This window comes from Stenella coeruleoalba (genome assembly GCF_951394435.1).
Source record: "Stenella coeruleoalba genome assembly, chromosome: 11".
Classification (NCBI taxonomy): domain Eukaryota; kingdom Metazoa; phylum Chordata; class Mammalia; order Artiodactyla; family Delphinidae; genus Stenella; species Stenella coeruleoalba.
This window is the reverse complement of record NC_137157.1, coordinates 37,660,293-37,683,007: the sequence shown is the minus strand read 5'-3', so window position 1 is coordinate 37,683,007 and position 22,715 is coordinate 37,660,293. Positions and strand designations below refer to the sequence as shown.

The window sequence follows — 22,715 nt, the reverse complement described above, 5'->3', positions numbered from 1 at the left end:
CCTTATGAGATCATCATGACCTGTTTCCGAGTTGGCTGGTTGAGGACCACTGCTCCAAAGAGTGTCCTCAGTAGCTCTCTTGAATAGGGCTGACTGATGAAGTTTACTTTCCTTTAGAATGTACTTTTAAACATATACTTATTGGGGATTATATTTAAATTTTAATAAATTTATGCTTTGAAATTTAAACATCTCTATCTTCAATTTTACATTTGACCTTTAGTTTTAATTATAATTTTATCTTTTCCTCATTTGAATGAAGCTGAATCCCATTTCCTTTTGCTTCAATTCTTTGTTTTTCCTGCATTTCCTCTAAAATAAAAATAAAACAAGCAAGATAAAATTGTGTCCTCATCTTCTGCTTTGAATTTAGCTGCCAAGCATGACTCACAACCTGGGGATCTTTAGGATCATTCATTCATGCCTTCTCTCTCTGTTGACAGTGGATCCAGTTCAGATAACAGGTATTGATTTCTTGAAAGCCTTTCTTTTTATTCTTTTTCCTGTTGGCTGCATTTCTCACTGGCAATTCACTCAGTTTTAATCCGAGATGATCTGGCAGAGGTGTAGATGCCTGGGCTGTCCTTTCATGCTGAGATGAGGGCAATCTGTGGCGAAAGCTAGTGGGATGGGGCCAGGTTCTGAGTGTACTCATGTGGAAAGTATCAGTAGGGCTAAAGAACAGATTTCTCTTTGCGTTATGTTTCTCTGTTAAAATATTGTCCTATAGAGAGATGTGCTTTCCAACTACTTTTACAAAAACAATATCCTAGTGGTTCAATTAACATGAGGTTATTATGCTGCCCCAAGTAAGCAGTTACCCAATTTGGAGGGTTTCCCGGAACAGTCAGTTCATACTGCCCAAGGCCAAGTACCTGTAATTTAGATGGGATGTCACAGTGTGAACAAAGCAATATGATGCTCTCTTAAAAATGCTTAAAGCCTTCTCTGTTTGTGTGCAATAGTAGTCTTTTGAGCGCGTCATTGTTTTTGCTGAGCAGTTACCTCATGAGACTCTTTTACTTATTTGTGTTAATGTGTCAGAAGAGTACTACTTCAATTCACATTCATTCACACTTGTAACATATATTTAAAAATAATTATTGAGGGACTTCCCTGGTGGCACAGTGGTTACGAATCCGCTGCCAATGCAGGGGACAAAGGTTCGAGCCCTGGTCCGGGAGGATCCCACGTGCCGTGGAGCAACTAAGCCCGCGAGCCACAACTACTGAGCCCACATGCCACAACTACTGAAGCCCGCGCGCCTAGGGCCCATGCTCTGCAACGAGAAGTCACTGCAATGAGAAACCCATACACCACAACGAAGAGTAGCCCCTGCTCACTGCAACTAGAGAAAGCCCACGTGCAGCAACGAAGACCCAACACAGCCAAAAATAAAATAAATTAATTAAAAAAAGTTAAAAAAGATAAAAATAATTATTGAGAATTTGCTGTGTGCCATTAATGAGCTAGCACATGGTCTTTGCCCACAGGAAACAGTGTCTAGTGAGGATATAAGAATTACTCAAATTAGCACACAGACATGGAAAATTGGAAATTCATCATATTTTCCCTGGAGTGGGAAAGCACTGGGTTCCGGTGTGCCATGTGTTAGTTTGATAATTCTGGGAAGTTATTTGACCTCTCTAAGCCTCATTTCTCGTCTGTAAAATAGGAATAACACTGTCTTCCTGAAGGGGTAGTGCGTGGATTAAATGATTTACCAAACTCAGAACCTGGCACATTATTGGTAATTAACAAAATGTTACTCCCTCTCTTACTTCAAAATTATGTATTTTTCTTTCTTATTTCAGGTGTCCCTTAAAGAGAACATAAACCTGATACACAGAGATGATGTGACCTCAGTTTTCTTTGATACACCCTTCTTCCTACTTCTAGCTCCTTTGATTTGTTTCTATACCTCCCCCACATTTTGTTTTTAACTTCCTGTTACTTTCTAGGCTAGTCAATAGATCCTCACTGATTCTGTTTCCTCGTTTGCCTCCCAAGAGTGACCTGAAATCCCTTTCTGAAGAGGGCATTCCCCTGTAATGGCCTCCCCTTTCTTAACGAGGTATTCAGGGCTTTTAAGGTAAGGTTTGCACTGCTCTTTCTTGCCTTAGCTCTTGTTATGCTCCCACCCCAAAACACACATCTCTTCTTTCAGTGGCACTGATGCACTTGGACTTCCAAAACAGAACCTGAACTTTGCCCTGTTTTTTACTTCCCCATTTGCCAATGCCATTAAAAAACAAACAGTATTTCCATTAGTTTTCAGTCCCTGTCCCCTCAGCTACCTTCATGTTTCACCCTTCTCTTTTAATAAAATTCAGTTGAAAGATTTGCACAAGATAAGAGGAGCTAGAACATTCCCCTTCTCTTTACATGCTGACTTCTTGGCCATGTTGTCTATTCTCCAGGTCCTCCTCTCCCTTACACTCCTGCATCCACTGAAAGGTGGCCTCAGGCCTTGTCACTCTACCCAAATTACTCTCCCAAAGTTCATCAGTGCCTATTTGTTGCTTAATTCTATGGACTGATTTGAAGTCCTTACCTTGCTTGGTCTCTCTATAGTATTTAACTCTGGGGACCACATCTACCTCTTTGAAATTCCCCACAACTGTGTTGTTCAATATAGTAGTCAGTAAGCCATCTGTGGTTATTTAAATTTAAGTTTAATTTAATTAGAATTAAATAAAATTTAATTTATGTTAGCTAATGATGCTATTGAGTATTTGAAAGGTGGCTAGTGCAATTGAAGAACTAAATTTTATTTACTTTTAATTAGTTTGAATTTAAATTTAGCCAGCCACTTGTGGCTAGTGGCTACCCTGTTGAGCAGTGGAGATATGAAACACTTCCATCATCACAGAAATTTCTGTTGGACAGGGCTTCTCTGGAGAAAGGATTGGCAGAGTTTTTCTTTAAGGTGCAAAATGGTAAATATGTTTGGCTATGCAGGCCAGATAGCTTCCATTGCAACCACTCAGTTCTGCTGTTGTCAAGCAAAAGCAGCCACAGAGAATATATAGACAACTGAGTGTGGCTGTGTTTCAATAAAACTTTATTTACACAAACAGGTGGTTGTCCAGATTTGGCGTGAGGCTAGGGTTGCTGACCCTTCTAGAGTCCCGGTTTCTTTGATAGATACTTTTTTCATTCTCTTCCTGTTTTTACTCTAAAAATTTTCTTTTCATTCTTCTGTATTTCTCAGATCTCTCCCTCATTTCCATCTTTATCATCACACTTGATTATTGCAAAATATCTCTATCAGTCCTCTCTCCTCTTGTCCTGCTGCAGCTCATTGTACCCATTGCCACAAAAGTGTTCTTTCATAATTCATCTAAGCCAGATGCTCGTTTGTAGATGTATGTAGTGATAGTAATCACCTCATAGCATTACTGAAAGGAGTCAATGAAATGTGTATAAAATTGTGCTCATGGTGGGTGTAGAGTTCTCTCACATTAACTCATCCACACAGAATAGTGGTTGTGACTCAGAGCCTGACAGCCTGACATCCAGTCCCAGCTTGTCACGCTCCAGTGTGGACCTCAGATAGGCCACTTAACTTCTCTGTACCTCAGTTTCCTCATCTGTAAAATGAGGGTGATATTAGTATACACACAGAGTTGTTAAGAGAATTAAATGAATTAATTTGTATTAAATGCTCGTAGTATTGTCTTGGTAAGTGCTATGTAGTTGGTTTTTATTTTATTTTCCTAGTTTCACAGATGAGGGAAGAAAGGCCTAGACATGTTAATTTGCCTACAGTCATACAGCTAGTAAACAACATGTCTGAGATTTGAACTCTGGCCTTTTGACTTGAAAGCCCAAGCTGTTAACTATTGATGCATTCCTTACAACATCCAGCCCTCTCCTTACCACATATCTGCAGTTGGAATTAAACTCTTTTTTATTGCGCTTTCATCATACTTAGTTTGTACTTCTGTCAGGAAATTTGCCACGTTTTGCTGCTTCTTATAGTTATTGCAAATTAGTCTGCCTTTCAGAGTGGAGAACATGTACCCAGTTATATTTTTTCCCCTTCCTTCACAGTCTCAGTTCTAATCAACAACAAATTATTTACTGTTAAATTTGTTGAACAGAAAAATGTTTTAAAAGGGTTATTGACAGTTAATACTGGGGGTTATAATCTGCCATAGTCTTCTTATAAAATAATGAATTATCAATTATAAAGATTATATGTTCATCACTATTTTAGTATATAGATTTAGTGTTTTAGTATAGAAATAACCAAATGTGTTCATCATCTTTGAATTGTTCTCAGTATGTTGGCTTCAGGTTTATTTAACTTTTGAAAAAGAGCTTGGAGTTTGTTTTTGTTTTTTTCTGAAACTGTGATGAAATGAAGACCCACATAGGTCATCCAGGAAGGAAATTATAATCTGATCTGAAGGAAGTAAACTCATATCAGAAGGTAAATTATAAGTTAGACTTTCCAGTTATTTAATAATGAAAATTTGCAGAGTACAGAGCAGCTGAGAGTACAGAGAGGGTTACAACATTGTCACCACTAAATATGGTTGTGCTGGAGGAAGCTTTCAACAGTTATTTTATGCAAGTCAAAATATGACAGTTTGTGAAAGAGTTTCATAGGCTACACTGTTGAAAGTATATTAAATCAATTTTATTCTTGGCAAAGGAGGCAGTGGTGGAATTGAGAGGAACATTTTAGACTTTACGAATTTAACTTTACATTGCTGGGTAATCAAATCCACAGAGTAAATGCTATCAATTTTCCCCTCTGACACGAGGATTATTTATTTTTTTCGAGTGTCAGCGTTTTATTTCCTTTTGTAATGTTTGAAAACTGACAATAAATACATGCTTAAAAAAGAAAATTTAGCCCTCAACAGAGGGGAAGTTGATGGTTATAGGAATTGATGGGAACAGAAGAATCATGTGAAAATTTGCCAGTAGCTTTTTCTGGCATCCTATCAAGACCATGGCTCTTGTCAGGCTCCTTACCTCTTAAAAATCTTTTAGACATCCACCCACATTCACTGACTTAGCCCAATGTGTGGGTCAAGTACACACTCCAGTCTAACTCATTTGATGAAGAAAGCCAAAGTCAAATGCAGGGTAGGCTAGAATCAAATATTAGGAAAGACAGAGAAGACTTAGGTCAGCTAAAGTGAAGAACAGAAGAAATACAACTCAAGGCAGATTTTTTCCAAAGAGCTGAGTCCAAGGTTTTATGCTAGATGTAAGCTAGCAGGGCTTGATGAGAAAAAGGCAAAGGAAAATAGAAAATTATGTTCAGGACATCTAGAACGAATTTCAGAACCTTTCTTTTTTTCTGAGCCCCTTCTGCATACCCTCAAGCCCCGCCTCTGTGAACTCAGACACTGATGATGATGGCTTGTCTCTGACTCCTTTTCAAGGAATCTAACATTACTGTAGTGACTATAGAATTACACTAGCTGAGATTCCTCCTGTTTCGTTTGTCCTGGAATGCATCCCTTTGCCTTTTAAATTATGAAATATGACAATTTTAAAGCTTGTTTGAATTTGTGAAAATTTATGGATCTTAAGACTTTTGTATCAGGATAGATTAAGTTATGCTGTAGGAATAAACAACCCTCAAATCTCCCCGTTTTAAAATAGCCCAGGAGTATCTCACTTATACTACAGGTTTATCTTGGGTTACCCAAGAGATTTGCTCCATGTCATCCATCCTCACTCAAGGATATAAGCTAATAGTGCAGTTGCCATTTGGAGTATCCTTGTGGCAGGGAGAAGGAGAAGTTGTCAGCATGCATTTGCTCTTGAAGACTGCTTGCATTCCTTCTGTTGCCATTGCACGGGCCAGAGCAAGCCACATGGCCACACCGCATTTCAAGTGTATATGAAAGTGCAGTCTTACAAGTGCCTGGAATGAGGACAACCAAAATGATATGGACAGCAGGAATGATGACCACAGATTTATGACAGATCTCTCTATGTGATTTGAAGATTCTATCTAGCTATTTATTATTGACTGTTCAGCTGCTGCTTGAAGTTAATACTGGTGAGAATAAAAAGAAGGAAGTTTCTGTGGTCCAAATTTTAGTTCTTAAAACTGAGTTTAGATGTTATCATAAGTGTAAGAAATGCTTCGTTTTACCAGAAGAATATTCAAGAAGGTGTTTTTATTAAATTAGAATGTTTTTCATTAATGGTAGTTATACTGATTATAGAGTTGATGATTGAGTCACATCAGGAGACAAGCCATCTAGACTGTTAAAGCTTTTAATGTTATTTAAATATATTTAAATCATGTATTCAATATATAAATACATGCTCATAAAAATTAAATAACAGAGGAAGTACGTATCATATAAAAATATAGACCATCCCTTCTCCATACTGTCCCCCAACTTTCTCTTACCCAGAGTTTACTACTGTTAATATTTTCTTGTCCATTTTTCTAGACTCCTTCTTGTGCTTTTATGCAACAGAGATGAACACATAAGCAACTTGCTTTGGTTAAGTTAAAAGCACATTTTGGAGATAAGTATATATATCCACTCCTAAATTGCTGAACTAATCTATTTGCTTACCATCTTTACTTGAGAATGCCAGTTTCTCTTTTCTTTCACCAACAGTGTGTATTATATTTTTATACCAATCCAGTTTAGAAAAATGGCATCTCATTATTGTTTTAATGTTCATTTTCCTGGTGTTTGTAAGACTGAGCACTGTTTTTATGTTTATTGGCAATTATCATTTTTTTTCTCTATGGGTAGTGTGCTGAAATTCTTTGCCTATTGGATTTAAATTTTTTTTCTTATTGACTTGTAGGAACACTTTAAATATTATTGAAGTTGCAAATATACCTTTCCCCTTGTTATTTATATTGAGAGTATGCCCTCCCCACACCTCAGCTTTATTTTGTCTTCTAACTCATATACACACACATACATGCACACACATACACATAATACACACATGCACACACACACACACACACACACACACATATGCTCATCTGAGTGTCAAGATTCAGCAGGTAGCTGAGTACATTTCAAAACCCAAGTAAGGATCCTTGTTCACTTGTCAATGAATACAGGTTTTGACTGCTAGAGTCATTCTTCCTATAATTGTTTGAGGGAGAAGAGGGGATTTCCATGTGGCAATCGTATGTAGAGTTTCTAGGCCTTTTAGAAGTTGTACAGAGCCTTGTTCCTATTTTACAGGTCCTGAATCTTTGGGACGATCATCCATGCAGAAATTATACTTAGTTTAGAAAGACTTTAGACAGGTTAAGTATTGTATGATGTGTGTGTGTTTGATTATGTCTTAATTTTCCATCTAAACATCAATGCCCATTCTTTATTCCTACCTCCCTCTGATCTGGGAGTTATTTCAGAGTTTTATTGAGAGAGGTTTTTTTTTTTTTTTTCGGTACGCTGGCCTCTCACTGTTGTGGCCTCTGCCGTTGCGGAGCACAGGCTCCGGACGCGCAGGCTCAGCGGCCATGGCTCACGGGCCCAGCCGCACCGCGGCATGTGGGATCTTCCCGGACCGGGGCACGAACCCGTGTCCCCTGCATCGGCAGGTGGACTCTCAGCCACTGTGCCACCAGGGAAGCCCGAGAGAGGTTTTTTGGTGAGCCTTTGTATTTCCTTCTTAGGGTTTATAGGTTCCTCATGAATGTAGAGTATTCTGTGGTATGGCTCTATAAATTTTTCTACACCTTCCTTTTCTTTCTTTTAACTTAGCAGTATATAAAATGTCACGGAAATCTTTCAGTATCATACGCTTGGATCTGTCATGTTTCTCATGATTTCTGGATTAAGCAGTCACTTTGCTCCTATCTGTTTTATATGTTAAAACTTTTTCCACTGTTCTGATCTGGGGCTAGCACCATTTCTAGTGGCTCCATATTGCTTTCAATTTTATTTCAGGTTTATATTTTTTTCTGTTATTCAAGTAGGTTACGGGTTACATTCAGGTTGCTTCCAGTTTTCTGCAGAAGGAATTCAGGGCAGGGGTTGGGTAGGATAAAGAGTATGAAATTTTTCCTTTCTGCAACAGAATTAAATCTGACTGAGTTTAAAAAGAGAGCTAGTCAAAGACTCTATTGGTAGAATATTCCAGTAGTTCTATCTAGTAGCTATATAGCCCTGACAAAGTTGCTGATATATGTATATGTGTGTGTGTGTGTGTGTGTGTGTATATAAAATACTAATACGTATGGGAAGAATGCAGCATCACAGATGAATGAGGACAGTAAGGATTAGTCAAAAAATGATGCTTGGCAAATTGACTACTGATAAATAAATATAATTGTACTGCCACATCATAATATATATATATCTATATATAATATATATACACACATATAGTACATGTGTATAACATATAACAGATTTTACATACAGATTATATACATATATGAATAAATTAATGGTACATTTAAGGCATCAATATAAAAAATTAAATCAGAAGAGAGTAGTATGAATTATCTTAGAGGGAAAAATTGTGAAGGAAAATTATGAGTTTATTTGACTACATACAAACTTAAAATATCTTTATATCAGGAAACACTATGAATTAAAATTAGTGAATAAACTGAGAATATAACTTGTAACAATGTCAGACTTAATTCAATGTCCTATATAAAGAACTTTTAAAAATTGGTAAGACATTGTGTTTAATACTAGTAATCACATAAACCAAAATTAAAACTTCTAAAACTGCTGCTAAAATTGCAGAAGATTGAGAAGAATCTGTGTTTAGAGGAGTGTGATAAAATGAACTTTCAGGTAATGATGACGGTAATATAAATTGATTCAATATTTCCGGAAAGCAGTTTGGTTGTTTGATGTGTGAAAGTGTGTGTGTGCTTGATTGTAGGAATCTTGCTGGCATATGTAATAAAAAGCAGTGTGACCAATATTTCTCTACAAGAAACATCATCCTGGGGTCATTTAAAATTACGAAAATATTGTGAAAAGGAATTTGCAACAATGCAGGATAACTTTGTGCTTAAATAGTGCTGCGGAGGCTATTACTGAACAGCAGTTGAATGGAATATTATGCCTTCATTAAACGCATTCTGAGAGTTGTTCAGATCATTGGAAAAAACCCATAATGTACTCTTAAACATAGAGGCAGAATATTTACATATAGAAAATATAAAATACTCCAAAGTATATTTTCTCAGTTTTCTGCAGTGAGCATTAGTTATTTTAATAATCTGGGGAGACAAACCATTTAAAACCTTCTCATAAATTTAGAAGGGGTACTGAAGAGACAGCACATAGAAGGCATTCAGTTGACCTTTACTGAAATGATTTGATTTTAACTGAAATAAGAATCTTCTCATAGTAGAAAAATCAAATCTTTGAGCCAGGAGGCCCTTTGCAGGTCACTTGGTCCAGTCATCTGCAGTAAACCAGTCCTTAAATTTAGCCAGTTTATAGTGGTATATTCATTACCTATAACCATCTCTGGAGCCATGCCAATGTGTTACTTCCTCCAACAGTTCTTGCTTAACACTGCTTGCAGGCCTTTCGCTCTGCTTGAATTTCCTTCCTGTCTGTCCCAAAGGGTACCCTTAAAATTCTTTAAGTTTCTTTAAGGGCATCCTTCAAAAAGAAAATGCTAGGGTACAAGTAATTTAAATATTAAACCACCCAAAATTTGCAAATAATTGGAAAGAAAATCTGAAGTTCTTTGAGTATTGCCTGTAGAGTTACTGCTGTTTGATGTTCATGGGGTTGGTTCCGTAATACGCTGCCTTTAGCAAGTTGCTGTCAGATGAGTTTCCTCATACATAAAATGGGGTTTACAATAGTACCTACCTCATAGGGTAGTTTTTTTTAAAGTTGAAGTACAGTTGATGTACAATACTGTGTTATTTTTCAGCTGTACAACAGAGTGATCTGACAGTAAAATACATTATGAAATGATCATCATGATAAGTTTAGTAACTGTCTGGCTCCATACAAAGTTACTGCAGTATTATTGACTATATTACATCCTTATGTCGTATACTACATCCCTGTGACTTATTTATTCTATAACTGGAAGTTTGTATCTCTTAATTCCTCTTCACATATTTTGCCCAAACCCCTATCCGCCTCCCCTCTGGCAACTACCGATTTGTTCCCTGTATCTGTATGTCTGTTTCTCTTTTGTTTGTTAATTTGTTTTGTTTTTTATATTCCATATATAAGTGGGAATATATGGTATTTGTCTTTCTTTGATGTATTTCACTTAGCATAATACTCTCTACGTCCAATAGCACAATTTCATTCTTTTTTATGGTTGAGTAATATTCCAGTGTGTGTGTGTGTGTGTGTGTGTGTGTATGTGTGTGTGTGTGTATCTTCTTGATCAACACATCTATTGATGGACATTTAGGTCGCTTCTGCATTTTGACTATTGTAAATAATGCTGCAGTGAACATAAGGGTGCATATATCATTTTGAATTAATGTTTTTATTTTCTTCAGGTAAACACCCAGAAATGGAATTGCTGGATTTTATGGTAGTTCTGTTTTAAGTTTTTGAGGAACCTCCATACTGTTTTCCATAGTGGCTGTACCAATTTACATTCCCATCAACAGTGCACAAGGGTCCCTAGGGTTGTTTTTTGATTAGATGATTTCATACACATGAAATATTGGTCTAGAATAAGGGATCAATAAATATTACTTAGAAACTTTCGGGACAAGTTGGACAAAATGCACTTTTTCCTATTCATCCTGTTAAATATAGCTAAAAACATAGGACATTATATATAAAATACACATAAGAAGACTCTGAAAGGAGGAGAGAAGAAACCAAATCAGCTAGGAACTTTGGGACATGAGAAATGACATGGCACTGAGTTCCTTGGGTTTTCTTTCTTGTCTTATATATCCTATACTGAGTGCTGGAGAAGGTGGCAACCTAGAAACACCAATGGGTGCAGAAAAAAAGTTCCAACAAAAACGTCTTTGGACCTTCCCCCCCAAAGATAAAAGGGGTGGGGAGGGACAGCCTGCCAAGACAGGACATTTTTGGCCAGTAACTTCCCTAATACAGTCAAACACTATGGAAAGCTCTGTGGCTCTCATCCCATCTTCACCAGTGAAAAGGTGATAGAGAACCTAGACTTCTACTCTTACCAGGCTGTGACAAGGTGTCCTAAACATCGCCACCTCCCCTGGTGGTGTTAGAGAAAGTAATATCAGGAATGGGAACTTTCATTATGGCTAAGATAAAGAAGTAAGAAGGATCTTGCCCCTGGCATTGTCAGTGGAGTCCATGTGGGGAGTCAAAATGAGGTGCCATTCCCCACTATCAGCCAGGATGATGTAATGGAAGCCTAGTGGGATCCTGAACTTTTACCCTAGCTCAGCAGTAATGAGGTACCCCTTACTCTCATGAGTGTCAGTGGAGGCCTAATGGGGAGCTGGAACTTACACCTGAACCTGGTGGTAATGAGTTGCCTCCCTCCCCCACTGACACAGTATCAGAGGAGGCCTGATAAAACAGAAGATTTAAATATGATCTTTAAATAAGCTCCAGAATCTCCTAATAAAATACCTATAATGTCCAGGATACAAACAAAAATCACTTGTCATACCAAGAACCAGGAAAATATCAACTTGAATGAGAAAAGCAATCAGTAGATGCTAACACTGAGGTGACAGAGACTGGAATTATTGGACAAGGATTTTTAAAGCAGCCATCATAAAAAAATGCTTAAACGACCAACTACGAACACATTGGAAACATTTTTTAAAAAGCCTCAATTAAATAGAAAGACTCAGCGAAGAAATAAAAGATGTAAAGAAAAAAACAAATGGAAATTTTAGAACTGAAAAATATGATAATGAAAATAAAAACTCACTGAATTGGTTCGACAGCAGAATGAAAACCACAAAGGAAAGGATCAGTGAACTCAAGGATAGAAAAAATATATATTTATAAATGAATGAATTAATAGGATATTGTGGACTAGGACACCAGTCAGGATGTCCAGAGACTTGGGTTGCAGGTATGGCTTTTTCCAATTCTCAGCCAAATGTCCTGTGCATTATTCTTTTTAAGACTCCATTCACTCAACTTTAAAATAAAATAGTAAAAACTACCCTGGCTACTGTACATGGATCCTAAATCCAAAGTGTCTTGAAGGTTTACTAGTATTTTCATTCTTCATTTATCAAATATTTATTGGGTGCCTAATATATAGATTCTCAGACTATAAGGAAAATATAGTCTCTGCTGTCAGGTTATAGTAAAATGAGGGAAACATTTAAGTAAGTGGACTAATTGTTAATGTAATATGATAAGTAGTATTGTAGAGATATGTGCACAGGTCTTTGGAACTACCTGGGAGAGGGCGGTGGTAAAGGAGAAGGACAGCCACAGAAAGAACAGCCACAGAAATTCTTTGAATAATGTGAACTCTAGGAATTGCACGTTTTGTAATTCAATATAGCTGGAGCATGGGAAGTTGCATGAGGGGAAATGAAGCTGAGTAGATGAAGGGTCTTTTATATCATCTAAAGATATATACTTTTTATCCTGAGCTTTATGGAAAGGTATTAAATGAGTTTGAGTGCCATTTGATGTGATAATATTTAATTTGAGGAAAGACATTCTAGTAGCAAAGGAAGATGACTTGAGAGGATGGGGTAAGACCTAGGGCAAGGAGATTAATTAAGAGAAAGGAATTGTAACCCAGGTTATCAATGAGAGAACTGAACAATTGCAAAGACAGATGTGACAGTACATACAATCGATAGAATGTGGAGAATGAGGGATCAAATTTAACTTTTGAGTTTCTATACCTTGCAGTGGGTGCAAGGTGGTTCCTTGAAATATGGAAAACAGGAGGAACAAGTTTGCAGTTGAGATGGGCTGTGAGTTGGAGGTGGGGTGAAAATGATTATCGTTTTGGACGTATTATTATTTCCAAGGAGAGATGTCCAGCAGGCTGTCGGCTATAAGGGAATGGAGTTCAGAAAGGGGATCAGAGCTGGAGCTAAAGATGGAAGTTGAAACCATAAAAGTATAGAGATCACCCAAGGAATGTACGTAGAGTGAGCAAAGGGATGGATACAGAATGTTAGAAATTACTGTCAATTAAAGATTTGGCAAAGGAAGGAGATTTCATGAAAAATATTGTTGGTTCGCAAACTGGCCCCCATTCATGGAGGGCAAGGAGAGCCCAAAGAAAGGGGCAGGCCCCTCCAGAATGGTAGGTGGGTGGCAGATTTAATAAGCAAGGAAACTTGCATCTGAGGCGTGTCGTGGGTGGCCAGGAGATCAGTAGATCTCCGCACCCACCCACAGGAATCTTGAAAATAATGTCCTTATCTGGGTTCAGACACATATTCAGTCCAGATGGACTCAACAACACATTGCTTTCTCAAGACTATGTCCTTGAAACAGCTACTAGTATGGGAATAGTAGGTGGCACACATGTTCCAAGGATGGGGGGATCCTCTGATTGCCTGGGTCCAGCTGACAGGTCAACCTGGGGTCACATCCTCTCTGTGAACTCCTTCAACAGATATCTAGAAGGAACAAGTAGGAAGTAGAACAGTAAGGCAAATGACAAAGTGAGTCCTCCATGAATCTTTGGAATCGAGAGGGCTCCTTGTTTTGTGAAATGTTATGGGCATAATTCAATATTGAGCACAAAGAGTGGTAGAGTAGAAGTGGTAGATAGAGGATAATGACATCATCAAGAAGTGTTCCAGTGAGTCAGTCTTCCATGTGTCTGAAACGTATTCTTTTCAGAAATAAAAGCAGAAACACAAAAATATGAATAAGTATTTTGTGGGAAAATTCTATAAAGTATCTTTCCTTATTTCTGCCAAAATATTGAGTAAATATTTTTTACTTTTTCTTAGTGCGTTAGTTAATTGTGGCCACAGTTATGCTGCATATCACCATAAAAATCTCTGAGCCATAAGGTATTTATTCATCAGTTAATTTGTAGGTTGTCATGGGATCAACACAACTGGAAATGTTATTCTAAGACAGGGGTCCTCAACCCCTGGGCTGCGGACCAGTACCGGTCTGCGGCCTGTTAGGAACCGGGCCACACAGCAGGAGGTGAGCAGCGGGCAAGTGAGCGAAGCTTCATCTGCCGCTCCCCGTCGCTCCCCATCACTCACATTACTGCCTGAACCATCCCCCCTGCACCCCCGCTCCCCCGGGTCCATGGAAAAATTGTCTTCCATGAAACCAGTCCCTGGTGCTGAAAAGGTTGGGGGCTGCTGTTCTAAGACACGTGTCTGGCTGGGTTGGGCTCCTTGCTTCTTTTGGGCTCTGCTCCCATCTGCAAATACTCATTCTTGGCATCAGGCTGAGGAGGAGGCAGCAGTAATACCTGGAGGCTCTTCTCCTGGAGAGGGTGTAGGTGCAGGAGAGCAAGCCGTCGTGTCAGGCGCTTTCAAGCAAGTGCATGCTTCATGACTGCTTATTAGCCAGAGCTGACATCACATGGATGACCCCAAAGTCAAGGGAAGTTCTCTCCACTGATGAAGATGGAGGCAAGAGGAAGAGACAAAATATTTTTAATAGAAGTAAGGGTGAGGAGAAGAGACAATGTTTTTGAGCAAACATCAAATCTATTACACTTGGCAATTCAGAATCATTGTATTAATTACTCATTGTGCTGTACTGTAAGGTCATCATATTCACCATTACTGATGTATACAGGGTCACTTGATGCTGATTAAATGATTCCTCCTCCTACTGCCTTCTGTATCTGTTATTTCTTATTGCTGCCACTGTATCTATAGGCATTCTTAATTCCCTGCTTCATTTCACACAGGGCTCTTTGAGTGAAGACCTGACAGTGATACTCAGCTATTTAATGGGACTTTTTCTTGTTGCTTCAATATTTTCCTCTTGTTATTTTGCATTTTTATAATATTTGCTAGTCTGACATTGGAACAAATGGACCATTACTATACTTGTATTTTGTATCTAATACTCTCCTTCTAAAAAAGTGGCAAATTCCATGCTCAGGAAAATGAGCTATATTTTCTTAAAAATTTTCTCCATCTATCTACATTATGTCTTTATTTTCAAAGGAACGCACTCAGTAATTGAGATAAAGAGTGGTGAATTGAAAAGTTTTTAAAAAGCTATTAATGTTTTATGTGCATTTTGATTGTTTATTCAGATTATGAAGCATTTCACACATGCAGAAAAGAACTAACCTATTCTTTGTGAAATTGGGGGTATTGCATTTAATTGAAACAAACAAATATGTGTGTGTGTATATATACGCGCGTGCACACACACACACACACACACACACACACACACACACACATACATATATATACATCTTTCAAAGAAGAATTGATTTTTCCAGTAAGTCTGTCTTTTTACAGCAGGTACCCAAACTTCAGTCATGCATCTACTATTTGCCCTCTCAGCTCAATGCATCTGTGCTGCACTTATATACAATTCATTTCATCCATGTAAAGTAGATTATTTTGGTGCTGTGTACTCTAGTTTCATCCTAAGCAATAAAATCCACAAATTGTCACCTCGAAGTGCGAGGTATATTTTCTTCTTGTGCACATGAAAATAAATACATATTTATTAAAAGTGTCACTTCTGTACCATCTTAAATAGTTTACAGCCATCATTACCTGACATAACATGCATGGGGAAACACTTTTAAGGGCAGCTCTGCCAAACTAGGACTATAGAAACCTAGTTAAGTAACAATATATATTTTGAAGTCATTCACTTTTACTTTCCAATTATTTTTCAGGTTTGTGGAAGGGATGCTTAACATTTGTTACAATGCCATCGATCGTCATATTGAAAATGGTAAAGGAGATAAGATTGCTATCATTTATGACAGTCCTGTTACAAATACTAAAGCCACTATTACCTATAAAGAAGTTCTGGAGCAGGTAATAATATAAACTTTCTGTACATGTTATTTGGAAATCATACAGAAATTATTTAAATAGCATACATTCTCATTGCATAACTTTAATTCATTGACATGTTACTGTACTTTTGGTGCACACTGGAAATAGAGGTGTGTTAATGCATTTAAAGTATTTTTATTCCTTAATTTATACTTTACAGTATGGGAAGATACTTATTTTAAAGGAAGAGGTTAACAAATCTCTAAGAACATGCTTATAATCTCTCTGGCCTTCGTTTTCCATCCACATTGCCATCACCTTTGCTCAGCTGTTCTCTTCAGCTCTTGTACTATTGAAGTAGTCTCCTAACCCACTAACTTCCCTACTACCAGGCTCTGCTCCTGTCAGACTGTCACCTAAAGTGACACTAGGATTTTCTTTCTAAGAAACAACATATTTCTCTACCCCACTTAAAAATCTTTTCTTTAAAAATTATCATTATTCAGAGAGCAAAATCGGGACTTCTGTGATGTACAAGACACTTTGGAGTCTGATCACATCATCCCTCCAAGCTTCATTTCCCAACATTCTTGGACGTGAACGCAACCGTTTTTCAACCCATATTTCCTGCCACTCCCGTCGGGCTTCCTGGCCCTTTAAAGCTCTTTGCACATACTCATTACTTTCCCTTATTTGCTCTTTCTTTAGTTTTTTCCCATTTGGGTAGTTCTCAGATGGATCATGATATTGACAGATAAGTTATGAGATTTTTTTTTCTTTTAATATTGGGGTAGAAATGGGATTGCATAAGTAACTATAAAAGTATTTGGGTATTATGAATTGTGGGAGAGTTATTCTAGCTCTGGGGGAGGGCATTTATTTATTTATGATTTGAAGGGAGGTAGAGTGGAGGGCAGGGTTTCTCAGCCTTGACACTATTGACATTTTAGGGCAGATAATTCTGTATTGTGGGGAGCTGTTATGTACACTGTAGGATTTTTAGCAGCATTCCTGGTCTCCCCGTTAGATGCACCCCTTCCCCAGTTGTGATAACCAAAAATGTCTACAAACATTGCTGAAATGTCCCTGGAGTGGCACAATCACCACTAGTTGAGAACTTCTGGTTGAGCAGAGTCTGTCATGCTAGGTTTTGGAGGCCTTTGCTTTTTTTTTTTTTTGTGGTACGCGGGCCTCTCACTGTTGTGGCCTTTCCCATTGCGGAGCACAGGCTCTGGACGTACAGGCCCAGCGTCCACGGCTCATGGGCCCAGCCGCTCCGCGGCATGTGGGATCCTCGCAGACCGGGGCACGAACCCGCGTCCCCCACATTGGCAGGCAGACTCAACCACGGCGCCACCAGGGAAGCCCAGCCTTTGCTTTTTTAATGGAAGCTTTTTGAATCACATTCTCTTACTTTGCCTTTTTTTTTTTTTTTTTTTAAGCCTCATTTAGAACTTTCATGCAATTTTTAGAGTATTCAGTCAACTCCCCCTGGCTCTCTGAAATAATATCCTTTTGCATCAGCAATATTTGTGTTTAGTTTTCTAAGAGATTTCAAGAAAGGCAACTGAGACAAAACAATTACTGCCCCAATCCTGAGATGCTACAAACAATAAAGAGAGAAAAGGTGGTTTTGCACAGGCTGGGTATCAGCCAGGCTGCAGCAACAAATTCTACCTTCAGCTGATTTGAACATAAGAGGAATTTATGAAAAGTGAGGACTTAAGAACTAGGCTCAGAAAAATGGCACACCCCAAGGCAGAAGGGGCAGCAGTGAAAAGTTAAGAATCCACAAATTGTCTAGTAAGTAGACTTGCTGACCTGACTTCTAGATTGACAGAGTAGGTACATCTAGTTGGCCAAATTTAGATTACATGCCCAAAGTCTAGGCAGTTGGGAGGAACTGTCTTGTTGTCTTTTTATTTCTTAGTAGGAATGGGGCCCTGCCTCTCTCTAGAACTCATACTAGGGGAATTCCAATCTAATAAGAAGGGAGTTCAAATACTGGGCAACTGAATACAGAACAGAAGGAAATAATGCTGCAAATATACTGTTGGATATATTTCGTTGGTCTGTAAGTGGGAACTGTATTTTCAGAATGAAGTGTACAGAGATAGAGCTCATGCTGGGGCTGAGGAGTTAAGGCACTCTGTTACCAAATGACCTTGTTTTTCATCTGAGGCTGTGTTTTATTATGAGATAATAGAAATTTCCTGATAACCTGTTATATTCTGTTTTATTTTAGGTTTGCATTTTCAGCTTTTAGATAAAGTTTAGTCTATGTTTAAAAACTTAATTCTGTGATTTGGGCATATTGCCATAGTCTCATTTTAGTAAGACTTAGGTTAATATTAAGATACTGGTTAATCTTAATTGCTATACTGATTAGGAAACTTATTTATACATTATAAATATATTATCTGTATCAGTATATTGAATTTGACACATGACCAAGCATCAAAGAAAAACTTTAGAAACATAAAATTGGAAGAGTTAAATAATGGTTATTTCTATTCGCATTTTCTGTTGTTTTCTTTTTAATCAATAAGTGTGTATGATAAGTATACACACACATTTTGCTTAGAAGCCGTTCTGCTAACTCATCTTGATTTTCTAATATTGAGTCTAGACTCTTAGACCCTTTTGAGATTTGTACTGGTTCATTGGTTTCAGTTTAGCCTGACATCAGAGTACTTAAAAGGCCTGTTTCTCTCACCTGCTGACAGCTTCTGATTCCCCAGGCTTTTCTTCTCTAAAGTACTAAAGGAAGGACTGTTAGGAAAGACGGAGGCATTGTGCTCCACTTTGATTACCTGTTCCTGGTTCTCTGTGGCTTTTATTTTATTAAGTAGAGAAGTTATTAAGTTCATGAATAGAACATTCAATAGTTCTACTTTCATTCAAAAAGTAAAAAAAAAAACTTTAATTCTTGTCTAAGAGAAATGATTATTTCCAATAATATCACTTGTCTCTTCCACACCGTAATTTTTTTTTACATTGGGAAATTTTAATTTTTTAATAGGATGAAAATCTTCTTTATTTTAACACATTGCCTAGCTGTGAAGGTTTATATCTTTCTGCATCCAAAGCTCTGCTTAAAACATTTAGCTTACTTGGCCATTTTGGAAACCTGGAAGTCTGGTCTATAGTAGTTTTTATTCTTACATTTGCTTAATGAATTTATTTATCATTCATTAGTAAGTTCTTATTAGATGAGTTGTCTTATCTTCAGGGTGGTTAAACTCTGACCTTTTTGAAAGTAAACTCAATAAAATCAGTAGGCAGTCTGCTTTGAATTTATTTTCTTGGATTGGAATGGTGATGGAGGCAAATTTATTTATTTATTCAAAACATACTTTTAGAAAACTTAATATATTTTTGGCACTTCTGTGGACACCGTGTATTACAGTAGTGAAAGATAAGTCTTTATCTACAGGAAAATTGCATTCTAATTGGGGAGATATGTTATGAATAAAAAGATAATACAATATAAGTGAAAAGATAGCACGATATAAGGGAAGAAAAATATAAGGCTAGAGAGTAACTTGGGCTGCCCTTTTATATAGATTTGTCAGAGAAAACTACGTATCATTGAGGAGATGCCCCAGTGACATAGACTCAAATAAAGGCTGGGAGAAACCATGTGAACATTTGGAGGAATTATATCAGGCAAAGACTTGAAGTAAGAATAGACTTGGAGAGCCAGAAGGCTGGTGATGAGAGGAGAGTGGTTGAAAGTGAGGATGGGGGAGTATCTAGGAGTCGGCATGTAGGACCTCGCAGGCCACGGTAAAGACTATATTTTATTCTGAGTATGACAGGAAGCTCCATATTGTTAAAGGAATCACTTTGGCATCTCTGAAGAAGCAGAGAACATAGTGGGCAAGATTGGAAACCAGGAGATGACAAATGATCCAGGAAAGAAATGAATGGACACCACTTGGGCTTAAATCCCCTTAACAATAGCAACATGTGCTTGCATGTGGGCAGTTAAAGGATAGGATATGGTTTGTGCCATGGGATTCTGGAAGCTGTTCCACATATGTATCTTATCTTGGATCTCTGGCTTCATCTAATGGGTTTGCAAAAAGTCTCATTAAGTCTATTATAGGGCAGCCACCTATAGATGCCCTGCGGCTCTCCATCTTTTGAGGTGTTTTTGTGTAATGCCCCGAGGGAAAGTTTCTGTATAGTCTTCAAGCAGAATCGTAGGAAAAGAAGACTATTAGTTAGAAGCGCTTTAGTTTTCTTTCTTTCTGTTATATATATATATATATATATATATATATATATATATATAAATTTTTTTTTTTAATGAGAGTCCTTTTTTAAAAAATTTTATTTATTTTTGGCGGTGTTGGGTCTTCGTTGCTGCACACGAGCTTTCTCTAGTTGCGGCGAGCGGGGGCTACTCCTCATTGCGGTGCACAGACTTCTCATTGCGGTGGCTTCTCTTGTTGCAGAGCACGAGCTTTAGGCATGCGGGCTTCAGTAGTTGCAGCATACAGGCTTAGTAGTTGCGGCACATGGGCTTAGTTGCTCCGCCACATGTGGGATCTTCCTGGACCAGGGATCGAACCCGTGTCCCCTGCATTGGCAGGCGGATTCTTAACTACTGTGCCACCAGGGAAGTCCCTCTTTCGGTTATATTACACAAAAAACTATTTGGATAATTACCATCATTAAAAATTTGCCTCATAATTGAGATAATGTTAAACAAAAGCTTTAAAATTTTAGGTTAAAGGTTAAGCTGCTAAAACAAATGTGCCAAATAATATCGTGACTTAAAATTTTTAAAATGCATTTCTTGTCAGATGATGAGGTTCAGTTTGGCATGACCCAGATTAAATCTTACTGTACCTTCATCCCCTAGTTCCTTGTTTTCATCTGCATCATTGAAGCTGAGGCAAAGGCATATGTGTCCCAACTCTCGGGATGGTGGAGAGGATGTAGAGGATCAGACATGCTGTGTTTTAAACCCATAACCAGAAATGTCATAAATGACCTTCCTGTACATCCTATTTGGTGATCAGCTTCTAGGAAGGCTGGAAAATGTAGTGTAGCTGGATGGATTTTGATGGGCAATTAGGAGTTTTTTTTTTTAACCACAAATACTTTTCATTCCATAGGCAAATACCAGATTTTATATATAAATAATTGTAACTTGTTAATGTTATAATTGACATTTTATTTGATAATAAAAAATTTTTCAGGGAGGTAAATAATAGCTGAAAATAAAGTCTCATAGGTGGTGTGCTGGAGGTAGAGAAGGAAAACATCTTCAGTGATGTTTTCCTCAGCATATAGAATGCTAATTGTATTAGGCAGTGGGCTCAGAAAGATGAATGGTTCCTGCCCTCAAGTTCTTAGTTTGCCTGGTGAGAAAAACACAAAAGCAACTGTGTGTAATATAACAATAACATTTTTAGCACAGAGGAAAAAGGGACCAGTCTGGCTCCAGTAGCTGAGAGAAGCCTTTGGCGTGGAAGTGATGCATTAATTGAGTCATGAAAGAAAGATAGAAATATGTGCCCCATACACAGGTGGCCTCCCTATAGGTGTCCCTGGTCTGCAGCAGATTTATCCAAGAGCTGGACCTGACATAGTTAATGATGAAGGTGTGCACTGTGAAGACAAAAAATGGTTGTCTTTGCTGGCCTAAATTAGGCCCACAAGATGAATTAAATGGGAAACCAAATAGAAAGATTGTTGAAGAATAAAGGAAGGAGACAGACAGTTACTAAAGTCAAGAAGGGGCAGAGGAGAAAAAGAAAAAAAATATGTTCCTACGGGTGGAAGTGCAAGGAATTGGTAACAATTACTCGTTTTCTGTTGACAAGCACCTGTACCTGTTGTATAGTCACCAACTTTAGGACAGCTGGGTACATCATCACCTTTCAGTTTCTGACCTTTAGTAATAAATGTATGAAACTATGAAATTATTTGACCTGACATAATTTTCATAGCAAGCAGAGGATAAAGTAATTAACATAAATAGAAGACACTGATTGTCTTAGTGATGCAAATAAAGATATGAGGATAGAATCATATTTCAAGTATATGAAGTGAAATATTTTCATATAAGACTTTTCAAAATCAATAAATATCTACACATGGGAAGTGATGCTGTTAACATTATTAATTCATTTGACAGTTTTATGCTAATATTTTTGCCATTTGTACTAGTTAAATAAGTTAGTAAATCAATGCATATTGCATTCGGCAGAATTATTGTGAAGATTGGAGCTCTTGGGGAAATTGATTGTTCATTTTCTCATACTGTACTTGATTTAAGATCATTTTGTTTCTGTTATAAAGCTGAATTATGTTAGCGTTATCATATATAGTTTTTATGGGAAGTTTGATCTATTTATGGATATTTATGATATATTCTTGGCATGTGTGATGATCTATGTTGCTTTGTTTATTAGTTACTAGGGTATGCATTATATTTGTGAATTTTTCATTTTTTAAAGATATGTGTGCCTCCTTTTGATCTTAATGCTGTTGAGAACAGACCCAGCTATTGCAATGATCTCATGTCCTTGTACCACTCCTGGGATATTTAGCAACTTCTCAATATAAATTGAGCCAGTTATATATGTTGATTGACTTTTAGGATGTGTTGACCAACAAAACCATTAAAGGTTAACAGGAACACAGGCAAATTCTGGGAAGTGTGGTTGGTGTACCCAGACTAGTTGTGCTGTTTTATGTACTGTTTGTAAAAATTCTGGGGGTGTTTGTTCAATTAAAGTTTTGATTAAATAATCAGTGCAGAATTGTTCTAAATGATTCAAGGTTCCTGTTGACATCTCTTGCTTCTTTTATATTTGTCTTTCTTTATGAGAAGAAAAATCAA

General features: G+C 37.6%; 1 protein-coding gene across 6 annotated transcripts in view; it reads left to right on the top strand.

Moving 5' to 3' along the window:
- Positions 1–22,715, top strand: part of ACSS3 (acyl-CoA synthetase short chain family member 3) — a 143,833-nt gene that overhangs the window by 18,071 nt on the left and 103,047 nt on the right. For 5 of the 6 annotated variants that reach the window (XR_013830492.1, XM_079936886.1, XM_079936887.1 and 2 more), the window contains exon 2: positions 15,748–15,892. Coding sequence is in view for 5 of the 6 variants with exons in the window: in XM_079936886.1 (XP_079793012.1) it covers positions 15,748–15,892 (145 nt within the window). In the remaining variant the exon portion in view is untranslated. Of the gene's footprint in view, positions 1–7,116; positions 7,612–15,747; positions 15,893–22,715 lie in introns of those variants that run through there. The other variant, XM_079936885.1, reaches the window with a different exon arrangement.